The sequence below is a fragment of the Atta cephalotes genome, assembly GCF_000143395.1.
Source record: "Atta cephalotes unplaced genomic scaffold scaffold00010, whole genome shotgun sequence".
NCBI classification, from domain to species: domain Eukaryota; kingdom Metazoa; phylum Arthropoda; class Insecta; order Hymenoptera; family Formicidae; genus Atta; species Atta cephalotes.
Window position 1 is genome coordinate 1,767,411 of NW_012130074.1, and position 15,843 is coordinate 1,783,253.

At 28.4% G+C, this 15,843-nt stretch overlaps 2 protein-coding genes and 1 pseudogene across 2 annotated transcripts in view; 2 read left to right on the forward strand and 1 right to left on the reverse strand.

The window, feature by feature from the left end:
* LOC105627697 overlaps window positions 1-4,786 on the forward strand; it is an 8,006-nt gene extending 3,220 nt beyond the window's left edge. Inside the window, exons 3-8 of the mRNA XM_012208974.1 lie at window positions 420-601; window positions 842-989; window positions 1,069-1,427; window positions 1,701-2,175; window positions 3,983-4,212; window positions 4,459-4,786. Of these exons, the coding sequence (XP_012064364.1) occupies window positions 420-601; window positions 842-989; window positions 1,069-1,427; window positions 1,701-2,175; window positions 3,983-4,212; window positions 4,459-4,786 (1,722 nt within the window). The remainder of the gene's footprint in view (window positions 1-419; window positions 602-841; window positions 990-1,068; window positions 1,428-1,700; window positions 2,176-3,982; window positions 4,213-4,458) is intronic.
* Window positions 4,787-8,698: 3,912 nt separating this feature from the next.
* LOC105627699 overlaps window positions 8,699-15,843 on the forward strand; it is a 10,690-nt gene continuing 3,545 nt past the window's right edge. The window contains exons 1-3 of the mRNA XM_012208976.1: window positions 8,699-8,724; window positions 14,312-14,546; window positions 15,182-15,393. Of these exons, the coding sequence (XP_012064366.1) occupies window positions 14,322-14,546; window positions 15,182-15,393 (437 nt within the window). The 5' untranslated portion in view covers window positions 8,699-8,724; window positions 14,312-14,321. The remainder of the gene's footprint in view (window positions 8,725-14,311; window positions 14,547-15,181; window positions 15,394-15,843) is intronic.
* On the reverse strand, window positions 11,786-13,082 carry LOC105627853 (annotated as a pseudogene).

A 15,843-nucleotide genomic window follows, 5' to 3' on the forward strand; every position in this document is an offset into this window, starting at 1 on the left:
AGAGAGAGAGAGAGGAAAGAAAGAAAGAGAATCTGTATCACTAATTTTATCCTAAATCATTGTATGTTTAATTATTACAAATTAAATATAATTTTTTCTTCTGATAAAATACAGTAAGTTTATAAAGATTACGTTCATATACATATAAATGCGATATTTGAACTAAGGTCCAATTTCATCATTCATGGTTAACTCTTAATCAAGGTTCAATTTATTCCTCATTTTTTTCTAGAATTGGAAAAAGATAAGGAATAAATTGACCTCGGTTAAGAATCAACAATAAGTTGTGAAATTGAGTCTAAATAAGTCTTCTTTATTACAAGTAATCTTTTGCAATAAATTGTATTTGTTCTTTTTTCTTCTTTTTTTTTCAAGAAGCTAAAGTTGATGAAATCGATGATAAATCAATTGTTGTCTAGAGCCAAATGATCAAAGTTAATGCCACGTTCAATGCATATCTCATGAGTAATGAGCCGGTGGTTGAAAAAGAAGCAATACCCATCTCGATGACAAGACACCTCATTATGGAGGACGACATGAAGGAATACTGGGGATTCTATCTTTTGCATGGCAGTAGTGTCACTGTTTCAACTTGTGTAAGGTAGAATTATAAATAAAAATGGGAGCTCGTTATCTTGTAATAAAATTCAAGAAAAAAAGAATTTTCGTCACCTATATGCAACTGTCACTATTGCTTATATGTATATCTTAATTCTCTCATTCTTAATTAAAATTTATTTTAACGTTTTAAAATATATAATAATATATAATAATATACAATAATAATTTAATTATTTACATTATTCTATTATAAAGATATGAAATGCTTTATTGTTTTTAGATGGCCTGGCGCTTCTTTAACAATAATTCGTGGCTTCAAAAATCTTCATGAATGCGCCTTTATCGGAGATGATAGCAGCGAGGAACTCGAGGAACTCGTCGAAATCGCTAAGGAAGAAGGTTTTCTTGATGTAAAAAGTACTACGGAGGTATCCTTTTTCTCAAAAATAGATTTTTCTTTTTAAAGATATATAAGACTTTTATTTAAGCTATATTTTTTTATTACAGACAGTGCGTCTTAGCAACGTACCTGACAAAATGAGACGAGCAGACCAAGACGTACATTTTCATGAAGATAAAATTCTTCGTTTGAACATTTCTAAATCATCTACACATCAGAGCAGTCACGAGTTGGATCCTGAAACAATGCGAAATATCCTCACCCAACTGTTGGCTAAGACCGAGTATACAAAGAAGAAGCAGAAAAAGAATCTGCATCATCATTATGAAGCAGTCTTCAGGGATATCATTAATATGGATAAACCAGTGACAAATGGGACAACTCATCCTAGAAATTTACAAGATCAACTTCAAGAAGAATCAATAAACAGATTTGACAATAAAAAAATATCAGAAAATAGCACAAAGTGCGTTATATTTCTTATTGATTAATATCTTAATAATTATACCTTAATAAATATTTCGATTTTTTTCTTTTTTATTAGTTTTTATTAGCTTTTTTATTAGTAGTAGAAAATTAACATTAAATGTATTATTAATTAAATTTGATTCTGCAGATTGTAACGTAGTTTTTTTATATATGTATAATTAAATTTCTTTTCTTATTTTTATTTCTTTATAATTGAAAATTCTTCTTATTTTTATTTCTTTATAATTAAAAATTGTGTCCTCAATTCCAGATTCATGCCAATGCCTTCAAAAATACCAGTTTCTTTTCAAGAAGAACAGTATAATTACAATGAATCTAAGAGACACAATTTTCAACAGAATTCCACGTTTTCGCTTAATTCGCGTCCAAATTCTACAATATCCAGCAAGCAAATGGAATCTAGTATGGCACAAGAAATCGTGAAGAACCAAGAAGAATCGAAAACTAAACAGACGAACTCTGAGGAAGTGTTTCAAGATGTTTTACGAAAAATCAATTCCTTCGGTAATCGCGGGAAGCAGATATTGCATAAATTAATGGATACTATTGACATGCAAGCCGGTGCCAAAGGTACTGCGTTAAAACAATTAGTGAACGACACGATGAATGATAAGAAATTGTCGAGAGAAGTTAAACGGCGAAGAAGAAGAGATTTAGTGCTTTCATCGCCACTTTATCAAGAATTAACGGAGGAAGATGAAGACGGCGATGCAGCGATAGAAGAGGTAAAAATTTTATTTCGTATTTCTTGTGTGTTTTAAATTATTAATCTAAAATGTAATAAATTAATTATAATTACTCTACTAAAATAATTTATATATAGATATTCTTATACAAAAAAAATTATAAATTTTAATAAATATTTAAATAGTACTAAGTATTATAATTATAGTACTATTATTTAAATAGTACTAAGTATTATAATTATAGTACTATTATTTAAATAGTACTAAGTATATTTACTAAATGTAATATATATATATATATATATATATTTTTATATTTATAATATGAATATATATTTATTTATATTTATATAATTAAGAACCCTTTATTTGATTTAAATATCATTTTTTATCAATTTAAATAATTATTTACTATAAGTTTACTATAAGTTGATACTATTCAAACAAATTTTTATTTATAAAAATTTTATAATTTTTTTTCAGTAAATGTTTATATTAAAAATAATAGAGAAGACAGCACAGCTAAAAGTAATATAATTGATCATTGTTATTTTCACAGTCAACAATGTAACTGTTATGTAACATGTATTATATTACATGTATTATATTACATTTATATATAGTTGAGAGCGAAATTATAACAGTGATATTATATTATTTTTAGTTAGTGTTGACTGGAAGATTTATATAGAAAAGTTTCACTAACTCTAAAATTCACTAAAAAAATCTCGGTTTAAAAATAATGCATGAAAATATATTAATACATAAAATAATATTATTTTCATTATTGATAATACACTATCTTCTATCAACTTGAGAATAGTCACCTATGTAGGGTAACTTATTTTTATATCAACAGCATCAACAACAAGGAAAAATTAAGCTCACATCAGTCATAATAGTGTTTTCTTTATTTATTGATCAGGAATCCATACACATTTAAAAAATTTATTTTTTAAAAAATCATTCAGTAAATGCATATTGAGATCCGATAACCTCGATCTGGCGAAACTTGCCAGCTTGCGTAAAAAAGCACGGCAGTGTCTCGTGCCATGTCTTAGCGTCGAGACACTACCGTGTCTCCAGATACATAATGAGCTAAAATATTAAATAAAACAAACAATAATATAAATATAATATTTAATTATAATTATTGATAATAGTGATTTTTAATTGTGAGATAAAAATATTTTGAGTGATTGTAGAAAAATGTAAAGAACAATTAGCTGATTATTTCCGGGTTAAAACAATGATTTGAACAATAGATTTTAATTTATCATTTGTAATAATGAGGAGAAAAACGTCTCACAAGGAAAGGCTACGCTCTGCTCTTCATTGATTTTGATCAAAATTGCAGCTATGTTAGAGGAGCCTACCAAGTGAACACAGTGATCAAGTTTGATCAAAATCGGTGAAGAACAGAGCGTAGTACTCTTCTTGTCAGTTATATTCGTAGAGTTAGAAATTGCGTAGAAATTGCACATAGTTATTCTTAAATCAGTGGATCTTTCCATTATACAGTTATTTGTTTGTAGTGAGATACAGTATAAATCACATAATGATGTGTTATTAATCTTATCTGTAACTGCCTTTATAGATATTGTGAAGAAACATTTTCTTGCAAAGTGCAAATATGATTCTCGCTTATTTGTCATCCGAAATTTATTTTTAACCCTTATGAGTTTATAATAAAATATATTTGAATATTAAAATATATTGCTTATTTTTAAAATGTATAATAATTTTAAATGCGGAAAGCAGATTAAAGAATGCATTTTTGAAAAAATTGTTATGTCAAATTGAAGCAACACATAAAGAATATTAAAGTATGTTAATTCTCTTTCAGGATATGTTGCATCCAGATGGCATTGCGGAGGATCGAGGTACCGTAAACGAAACAACTTTGAACGATAGAAGTAATTCTGAATTCTGGAGCTCATTTAGCAGTTCCGAAGAACGGCTATTGGAATGCAAAGGTCTTATCTTGAATTTACCTTTAACACCGCATCGTTTTTGTACACCCAAACACGAAAGCGATCATTCTACGGCTTCCTTTGCCAATACGGTGACATATAGGTAGGTGAAAAAGTTATTGTTTGCGTTAATTGTTTGATTAAAAATAAGAATGGATTTATTTGATTGTTAATTGAATTTTATTAATTACTTTTATTTAACGGTCTTAATTAAAGTTTTATGAGTTTTTTTCTAGTAATCTAGTTTAAATAAATACTTCTTTTTAAAATGTAAATACAACTGCTTTATGTTAATAATATACATAAAAACATATATTTTCATAAAATATTCTATATTATTTGATTGTAGAGTACCTCTAAATGGGTATTATTTCTTTGTTTTTAATTCGGAAAATGAAATTCAACCTAATTACGTGAGAGTGAAATTCGATCTTTTGAAGACTGTTTACAATACCTCGAATCCTGTGCACGCATGTAAAAACAGTACGAAGGAATGCTCGTTACCGTTTAAAATATTTAGTAATGAAAGGACGATATTAGAATTACCATTAAGTGGAAATGATTCGCAATGGAATGATGAATATATTGGTGTGTCTGTATGTGAACCAAGAACAATGGTTTATACCATTTGTGTCATCATGGTGCCTTTGTTGATCCTTTGTTTCGCTTTTCATTAGCAGATTTATCGACACTACTTACGTAAGTAACACATATTTCTATTAATATGATTAATAATACTGTTATTATACCAAAGTCATTTGAAAAAAGAAGGATGATAATACTAATATAATAATAATAATAATAATAATAATTTACTTTTTATATTAATATTCTAATATAAGTTTTTACATCCTTCTTTAATTTAAACAAATAATAAATAATAAATATGTATATTTTTGGTTTATCAGTTTATTGCCTAATTGTAAAACTTGGCTCGATTTAATTATAATAGTAAATATTTATGATCCTTTTCGTGCTGTGATTGTACTTTTTTAGATAACCATGTGTATAGATTTTCGTTAAATATTTCTATTATACTATAATTTATATATATATTTATTTATATAATAAAACTATAAATAAGTTTTGAAAGATGTGCGGATGTTTCCGGAATCGTTATTCATCAGTTATTCGATAATCAAAGAAAAAGAGTCAATAAAATCGTTTTTTGTCCAATCGATTTCCATTAAATAATTTTTTCGTACTATATGATTATTAGAAATATCAAAAATATATTATTAGAAATATTATTATATGGAAGACAACTCGATCCAGCTCAATAAAGTTCTAATTAATTATTAATTATTAGATAGTATCTAGATATATCACTAATATCTTAAAATTGTTTTGTTCATTGATTTTATTCGGCAATCTTCAGAAATTAATATCTTATTAATTATTGTGAAAATTGCAAAATGATAGAGAACTTTTCGATTCAGTTTAGTCCGCTCAACTTGCCCACGAGAGATTATGCGATCATTACCGGATACTAGTTATTGAAAAAAATTATTGAAAAAAATATTAAATACAAAGAAATAAAAAAAACGTTTATAATGATCATGACTCTGTTATGTTATACAAAGACTAAATAGGCAACTAACAGTGATCATTTATTTGTGAACCTTTTAATAAGTATCCATGTATCAAGAGTAATAAAATTAATTTTTTTTATTATGAATTGTATTTATCTTCACATTGGAAACAATAAATAGTATACAATAATGTTATGAAAGTAATATTGAACGACAATATGGTATTTTATCAGTTCATATTAGTTATGAAAAGAGCTTATAGTTAGCATATCTAGAATAATAATTAATAGAGTTTTATGGATCGAATTTTTTCTCACATAGATGATTATTTTAGACATTTTATACATGATTATATTAAACATTTCATACAATACAAAAAAAATTATTTAATAAAAATCGGCTTTGAAGGCAAAAAAAAACGGCTTTATAGATCCTCTTTTTTTGCTTCAATAATTAATAATTTAATTTAAATAAACAAAAAAAAATATTTGATAAATCAGTGTCATTCAATATAAAATATTCTTGACTGCATATATATAATGCTTGATGTGACATAAAATAAGGATTTCTATATTTTTATAATAGAATAATTAATGTCGTAATGATATGTTTGATAATTCTATATACATACTCGGGAATCTACAAAATTTATCTGAACTTGTCAAATAATTGTACTCATTTGATAAAAGAACACTATGACAATAAATCTAACTTAAATTGTACTTTGCAAATACTTGCACATCTTAAGAAATTTTATAGTATTTTATATAGTTATATTAATTTTACTGTAAACATGTAGATGATTATAGGATATGTAGATATGAAACCATTTTGAAATTGTCGGAAGAAGCTGTGATCGAAATTCTATGATTTAATTAATTCAATTAACGAATCGCTGATATATATATCAAAGTTTGAATTAGATCGCAATTAATCAAGATATTTTGATTAGAAAATGAATTCGAAGACGAAGCTCCGATTATTTATAAAGAGTAGATTTAAAAATTATACCTTTATTATACACACACACACACGCACACACACACACACACACACACACACACACACACACACACACGCGCGCGCGCGCGCGCGCGCGCGCGCGCGCGCACACACTACATCAATCAGATAACTATATATGATACTGAGATTACACGTAACTATGTATAATATATATATAATATTGAGATTACACGTTGCATAATTATTATTAATTGTTGCAAATACTCTAGATTACTTGTAAATGTACTTTGGGTGATACAAGATCGTGATATAATGAGCGAGATATCACATCTAATACTGTAAAACTTTAACCTTGAAGTTAGTTGTTAAGGAATAAGATTATTGGCCGATACAATTAAATTGAAATACATTATTGGACAATAAACTTTGTTGAAAATAAAACGATCCATTAAACGATTTAAATATCAAATTTATTCAAATCAAGAAATTATGATGTGTCCAGAAGTTGAAAAATATGATAATTAAATATGGTATTGAAAATAGTTATAATATATTATACACAAACATATAGGAAATGCTTTTTCTCCCAAAATCTATTTATTATTCGCCGATATTAAATGCATTGTGATTATATAAATACAATTACATAATTAATTATTTAATATTTACATAATTATAAATATAAATATAATTATATAATTAATTAATTTTTAAAAGTAAGAAATATCTTATTTTTATCAAGAATGTGATGAATATTGTATTATATAATATTTTGCCTCTTATGTCATAATTATCTCTAAAATAATTTTCTTCTATTTTAATTTATTACAATTTATTACAATTTATTGATAGAGATAATTTATGACATCGTAACATCATTGCGTAACTCTCAACGTAGGGAGTTAATATTTATTTTAAATGTCTTACATATAATGCGCGTTTCGATGATCGATATGTCAGCGGATGCAAGTGCCACACGTGGAAAACAAACACTAATAATGGGATTAGCGTGGGGCGGCTGGTTGACGGCGATAACGAAAATTGATTTCACCCTTCGCGTCCCCCTCGACCACTCTATAGCACGGGGATGCTCCAGTCGAGCGCGTTGACGTTCATGGGACGCTGCGCAAAACTGGCGACACGCCTCTCTCCCACCGGCACATCCCGACGAGACCTCAATAAGCCACACGTGCTCGATAGAACACTGATTTAATCCATTCAAGAAATGATTTAACTCTGTTAATCAATAGTCCTTTCACATTCCGCTAAACAAAAATTACATAAGATTACTGAGTCGTTATAAAATTGTGGCACGAATTTATGACAATATTTTATCAGGCGAGAACTTTGAATTTCAAAATACACAGAAAGATATTGACAAAAGATCTATAAATAGTTTATGAAAAAAATGAAACGCTTTTTTTAATATTTTAACGATGGCTTTTTAGGTTTTGTTAGAATATAATTTCATATAATTTATAATATTTATATAATTACAAAAATCATAAAAACAATTCGTGAATTATTCTAACAAAAATGTGTATCTGTATTGATCCGTTCAGAGAAAAGTGATAATTTGTAGTTTAATAATTTGTGAAGAAGTAAAAACGTTGTGATCAAGTAATAAAATGTTAGAGAAGCAGAACAGACAATGTCTCATGTAAAATTATTTTATGACTAATTTGCTTTAATTTTATTATATTTAATTCTGAATTTTTATACTATTTTCGTCACTGCGTAATATTTGCTTGATTATTGGAAGAGAATAAATAGAATTTCTTATTTAATCCATTTAACTATTGCAACAATATTCTAAGATGGCTATCTAACGGTGACACTCATATACAAGTGAAAGTATTGCTGAGATTTCGAGCAGAACGCTATTGAAACGAGGAAATGGAGGCTGTGCGAGTGTTCGCCGCTGATAAGGGATGCCCCGCCTACAGCCCTCTCACAGCAGTCACCCTCTCGCGTCCTCACGTAGAATTGCAGGGTCAAGTTGTTGGAGGGCCAGCAACGGTATGAGATTTTAATCTCGGGGATTAAATGGACAAATCGACGGAAGATTAATTTTTAAGGTGCCGTAAAGTGAAAGGATTACCTCGACATTTAATTAACAGTTACGCTACGTCTGTAATTAATCGTAGCTTTTAATTTTTTACGGATTCTGCCGTGTTTCGCTACGCGTGGACGAGTTTGGATTTGGAGATAAATATACTAGAGAATTATAGTTGTCGGAATATTTATATTTATGTATTGCATTGTCGATGTACTATGAACTTATAATTACGATTCCACGATATCGCTAAATTTATAACACATTTATTGTATAATATATTACAGATACAAATCTTCCGTCTGTATTCTCTCTCTCTCTCTCTCTCTCTCTCTGTCGATATTAATGATTTTCTGCTTTTATCTGAAAATCGGAACGCAAAGACCGCGATAAAAGTCACGTGAATCGATCTCATGCGATGGCAATATTAATACCTTATTCTTATTCATTGACACGCGCAAATTGGCCGCGAGTTGCCAGGCCTGTGGGAAACCGCTACAAAATATCCCCCATTAAATTCTCTGGGGCACCCTAGGGGTGCCTCTTTGTCGAATTTTCTGTAATGTGACTTTCGTTGGACTGATTATTTTTCAAATTTTCTTTGTGTATAGTATTGCAAAAGGAATAATATTGTATTTTATGTGACTATTATATAGAAAATATAATATTACACTTAAATTGATTTTAATTAAATATATAAATTAAATAAATAATAAAAAATATTAAAGAATATAGCGGCTTGATTAATCGAACAAGCAATTTTACAAAAACACTTTATTATACAATAAGAAAGTAATAATATTGATGTGTCTGTAAAATAATTTCAGATATACTCATGATCCTAAACTATATTCATGCGCGCGCGTACATCCTTTTTAATAAAATAAAGAGAAATGATTTTTATGAAAACATCCCCCTCAAAAAAATTTGATAGATAAATCGGATAGGTATTCTATCGAATGATATTATTTTTAATTTCTAGTTCCAATCGGATATAGATTATCCAGACAAGATATTGAATTTTTTAAATATAACATATATTTTTTTATTGCATATTCGAATTACAAAATAAAACATGAAACTTTTAGTTTAAACATTTTTTTTGAAAATATTTCTTTTGATCTTGAAAGTAAATGAAAAAATAAACTTTATTGTGATGAAAAATTCGGTATCTGGGGATATTCCATTTCTAATCAAAATTGAAAATTGAAGATATTATACCATTTGATAAAGCTAAATACTCGATTAACTTGTCGAAATGTTTAAGATTTCTTATAAAAAAAATTACTTCTTTTTTATTAAAAGAGATTGTATAGGTCTGAGACGTTCTGTATATATAACATAATAAATAATAGTTAACAAAATATTCTTGGAAAAAGTGTAACGATACTTAATTATTAATATATAAAATTAGCATTAAAAAAAAGCGATAAAAGTTGCATAGTTATATTAGGTATGGGAAAAAGTTTATGACGTTTTTTTAATGCCATCTAACGGGAAAAACATCACAAACTTTTTCTCATCAGCTAATATTACGTTGAGATTGCATAGAGTCACACAGAAAAATGAAATGGATGATGTATTCACGAAGATTTTTCCCAAACAATCAACTTTCGATTAGCCGGATTCGATGGGCATAAAAAACGATGCCCTGCTTAGTATACATTAAGGGTGAGAGATCAGCTCCCCATCGTCAAGTGGCCACCAGTTATGGGTTGTTTTATTGTGACACCTCGGAAGGGTGCTACAGATTTTCCAGAAGGATGCGTCGGGGTGTCATCGTTGGAGCTTGATTAGATAATATCATTCTTGATGCTCATTCGAGCGTCATTACGAGCCAATCTGCGTGGGAGCTGATCTGGTTTTGGGTGAGCGCAATGTGTGATGACTATCTGCAGAAAATCAATGGTAGATACTATTTATCAATTTTAAATTACAAAAATGCATCTTTTCCCTTGACTGATATATTTATATATAATATAAGAAAAAATTAATAAATTTATATACAACAATAATTTGGAGGAAATCTATATCAAATGCGTGAATAAATAAAGTAATTACTTATAAATAGTTACACATACGCATATCTATAGTAGAGGAAAGCCCTATTATGAGATATCGAGTTCATTTTGGATAAATGCTAGAAGTCCATAGGCAGAATTAAAAAAATAATAGGTCATTTTGAAGGGAATTTAATAAGCTTTAAAATAATGTTATATAAAATTTAATTCAAATTACATTTTTTTTGAAAATTAAAAAAATGTAAAAAGTGAGCAAATCGCAAAGTCAAAAAATTGTGCTCCTAATATGAGATGCTCCGAAAAATCGATAATAAAATGCGTAAAGTGTATCAGTCATTGCAATTAAAAAACTTCATTTAATGTTTCTAAAATACAAACAAACACAATCATTTCGCATGCGCGAAAAATAAGCACGTGATAGATTATACCCAGAACTCATCTTCAGGTAGTTGGAATCAAGCATCGCAGAAATAGGCACTCGACGTTCATTCCGGTTATCTTTTTTATTATTGTACAATAACATTTATATTTTAGCAACGATTTTCACTATAACATAGGAGCATCGATTATTTCATATTAGAAATATCTTGGGTATCTCATATTACGATTTCCATGCCTGATTTTACGATCATCAAATCTAACTTCTGTAATTCAATATATCCCATATTTTTCTATTAGTACAACCTTACTCTATCACTATATGAAGAATTTATTGCCAAATATTTATTTATTAAATAATAAACAAGATTTAAAGACTCATCTTAATGAAACTTAAAAACATCCAAATTATAAAATCTTGTTTCATGTACAATGACTACAGGCATGATTTAATAATGAATTTTCTACTATATAGTTTTCAATCCAAGAGCAATAAATTCATGGTGGGACCAATAGCGTTTATTAGTTTAGCAGAAATGCCACTATCTCATATTAGACGCCTATCTCATAATAGAGGACTTTGCTTCATTATTTATAAAAATTAATCGTAATTATTAAATCCTTAAAAAATAAAATATCTCAAGATAATAATTAAAAATAGAAGAATTTGAAGTGCATGTGGTAATTCTTGTCGAGAGATCGTGTTTATCGCTTTTATAAAAAAAATTATTCATCTGTTTTATCGCGAGTAAAGTTGTTGTGTCCGCAACGATAATAACTGGATAATGGTAGCGATAAGATAGACCGCGAAACTTGACACGTATTATTCTTTAGTGTTGTAGAAAGCATCTTTGAAACACATGGCAATGAGTCGAAGCAGGAAGGGGGTGGAGACAGATTTGTTTGCAATATACGCAGGCAAATACACACTTGTGCACAAGATAATGAAAAAAACCTTGCAGCCGTCTTTATGCCTGCATTGAATTGAAACGTATAAATATAATTTAATTAAGCAATGAGTGATTATGTTTATAGGCGATAACGTTTATAACATTAATCTTAGAACACCTACTCAATATTTTTATGATCTATATTTTATTTGCTATTCAATTCATAACAAATTGTATTTTATATGCTATTCCATAACAGATTATATTTGATTTGTCATTACGTAATGTATAAAAGCTTCAATAATTTTTTCAGCTAAATCTAGAAGTATTAATAAAAATCTAAGATTATATTAATAATCTATTAATATTTGCATTTTATTATAATATAAATTATTCAGTAAGCGTAAGTAAACATTGGTTCTTGGGACATTTTTAAATATATATTATTTAATTCTAAAAATGTCAGATCCTTTTAAATATATCGGACTTTAATCTTGAAATAAACAGCTTATAAAGGCCACGTGCATAACCCTCGGTAACCTACACGTGTCCTATTATACAGCGGGTAACTTTTTTTATATCGCTAACCCATAAATGTGAAAGTTGTCTGCAACTTAAAATAAATATCAGAAATTCGTTTTTTTATATATTTAAGTCCCAAGATTCGCTTTAATTGAAAATAGAATTTCTCTTACTTTCATTCTCATTGGTCTAATTTCGAACTATAAATAATTTTTTGATTGCTATTGCCAACAGAATAATTATAATTTTAATTATAATTAAAAAATTTTTTAATTAATTCTTTTTTAATTGGAAAAGTCATAAATATAAATATATACAAAAATATAAATTTATACAAAAGCTTTAATTTCTTCATAGTTGATTTCATATACTTAGCAAAGCTTGAAAAGTGAAAGTGACGTTGCCATATGTCGCATCTATATTGCTAAATTTTATGAATAATGATTATAAAACCGAGGATCAATGCACAATAAGGCGGAAATAGTCACATTTTCACATCATCACAGTTGAATGTATGAAGATGTGATCCGCGTCGATACAGGGATGCTGGATGGGACGGACCTGACACGAGCTCCACCCATAAGCCTGCGCTCCGCCCTCATGAAATTCATTTACCCAGAGGGTTATCCTGGACTCGCGACTAGTTAGATCGACTCTTTCGACATCGGTGTTTCTCTCCATTATAACTACGATGCGCGAACTGTATTGTTCTTCAAATTATTTGTTTTTTAAGTCAATCTCTATCGTTTAATCTCGTGATACTGTTGAATCTTTTTTCGCGTGTAATATGGTGAGTCTTGACCTCTTTATGTGCCTTTGTGATTGCGTTAAGACATATTCTTCAACCCTTATGGCAAATGGATCTTCTACTTCTATATGTGCAAATTGTGTATTATGTGTTTGCAAAAATATGAATTTCTTGCGCTGTCGTGATGTATTATAGGTTTAGAATTCTTTAACTCATGATTCAAGTGTAAGACATTTTAGCTGAATTTACAATTGTTTTAATCTTTTAAACAGATTTGAAGTTGCAAAAAGCATGTAATGTATGTATGTAATGTATTTTATGTAATACATGTGCATCTACCTTATTATTTATCATAATAGAATGAATAATGTTAATACACGGACATTTTTTAAACGAATTTTAAAAAAGTTATTAATAGCAGTTATTAATAGCAGTTTATTAGTCAGTATATTATATTTATCTTGTAAAAAATAATTAACATTGAATAGACGCGATAAACTGATGTAAACTTATAAAACTTGTTGATTGATAGAGAATTCATTATCCATCAATGATCAGTTTTCTAACCAGATTGAAGAATAAAATTATGACTAAGAGAAAATGCATGTGTATAAACGGAAACACTTCCTTTTTCATATAAATAAAACTGATATGCACAAAGCCACCGCGAGTGCATACATGACTAATATCGTATGTATAAAGATAAATCGAGTGGCATATATATCTGTCGAATGTCAGGGACAGTTGAAGAGAATGTAGTATCAACTTCCTGTTGACACTATATAACCAATTATACATATACATATATATATAAATGCTAAAAATATATCTTTAATTGGCTTGTTTTATTGTTACTAAAAGTTCATTGATTTTACCTATAGATTTCGATTGTAATTAATCATGGTATTAAATCAATAATTAATAGATTAGTAAGATAGATTTAGATCAGTAATTCCAATGAGTTTCAAAATTGCAAACATAAAACAATGATTTTTATATTTATTTGTGAACATTAGAACGCGATGATTGGCGTTGAAAAATGATAGCACAATTACTTGCGTTCGTTATATTTGTTCAGCATACTTATCAATCATTGCAGCCGATGTTAACCTATAGTGGCTGCGGTGTAGGAGCTACGGAGGCCGAAAATGGTTCTCCAGCTGGATCGTTACTGTCTGGTGAAGGAGAGCTCGCGGAAGAAGCTGGCGATTCGCCCGGAACATCAAGAGACACTGAAGAGGAAGCTACGCTTTCCGATGAATTTTATTCCCACGACACAGATGAGGAGGAAGAACAAAGCAAAAGACGTAGAGACCGTTCCGGTTCCGTGAGTAAAATTTAATATCCGCTTTTCTATATTCATTAATTTATATAATTTATTATTAATTAATTTATATAGCGAATTGGATTGGATGCTTTCAGTGCGCGCTGGTGCACATGAAATTAAACCGTTGTATTCAAATTAACATAAAAATTAACATAAAAATTAACATCAAATTAACAAAAATATGTGCTTAATATAATAATAAATATAAAAACGGATTAAACCATGAAATCTTTAATACATTTTATTGTGCTGTCAAGTAAAATCTGTATTTTATAATTTGAATTATTTGTATTGTTCTTTTACACACAGATTAATATATAATATATGTTTTATAATTGCTTTAATATACACTAATGCATCCAACCGAATTCGTTAGACGTTTCAATTATCGTTGAATATAATAAATTTTATGCAGGGTGCATTTTCCATTTAACACCCACAAGTCACGAAACTCGCAAGTATAATTTATCCTTGTTTAATAAACAACAATAAATAAAGTGATTCTACGAGTTACATTAGCGCCAAATTAAAGTGGAATGTAATCATAGTGTCTTAAATTTCATTAGTTTATCCGAAATCCAATAATAATTTACAAATTAAACGATATTTTAATGAAATCCACAATAATCTCGTAGCTAGACGGCATCTCGTCTTCTGGCAGTGGTCATTTGGGATCGCCCACGCCCCGTATAGGTAATTTAGGAGTAAGAAAATTATTTACTAACAGCCGTGAACGATGGAGGCAGCAGAATGTGAGTGGCGCCTTTGCTGAGCTTCGCAAATTAGTGCCGACTCATCCACCTGACAAGAAGTTATCGAAAAATGAAATTTTAAGAATGGCTATAAGGTACAAACATGTTTTAATTCTAATAAGCAAATTATATTTTTTTTCACTTATATTTCTTGAAGAATTTTTTTAAAAAAAGGGAATATAAAGCATTTTTTTTAGCTTAAAAGTAATTAGAAAATAAGTAAAAGAATAATATATCAAAATTCGTGCATAAGTGCATTTCTATTCACAGGAACATGCAGATTCTGGAAATTCTATTAGAATATTAACAATTTGTTTAAAAAATTAATAAAAAGATAATTAAATATAGATTGTTTTAGTCCAATATTACAATAGGAATATATACTAAAAAAAAACTTAATAGATTTTTAGCATCAAAAATTTTTAAACTAAGATTTTTATAAAGAAAAATGGAAATTTTATTAGAATATGTACAATATATTGTGTTGTCCAACAAACATTGTTTTTTAGCATGAATGTATAATCATTTTTTTATATTTTTACTTG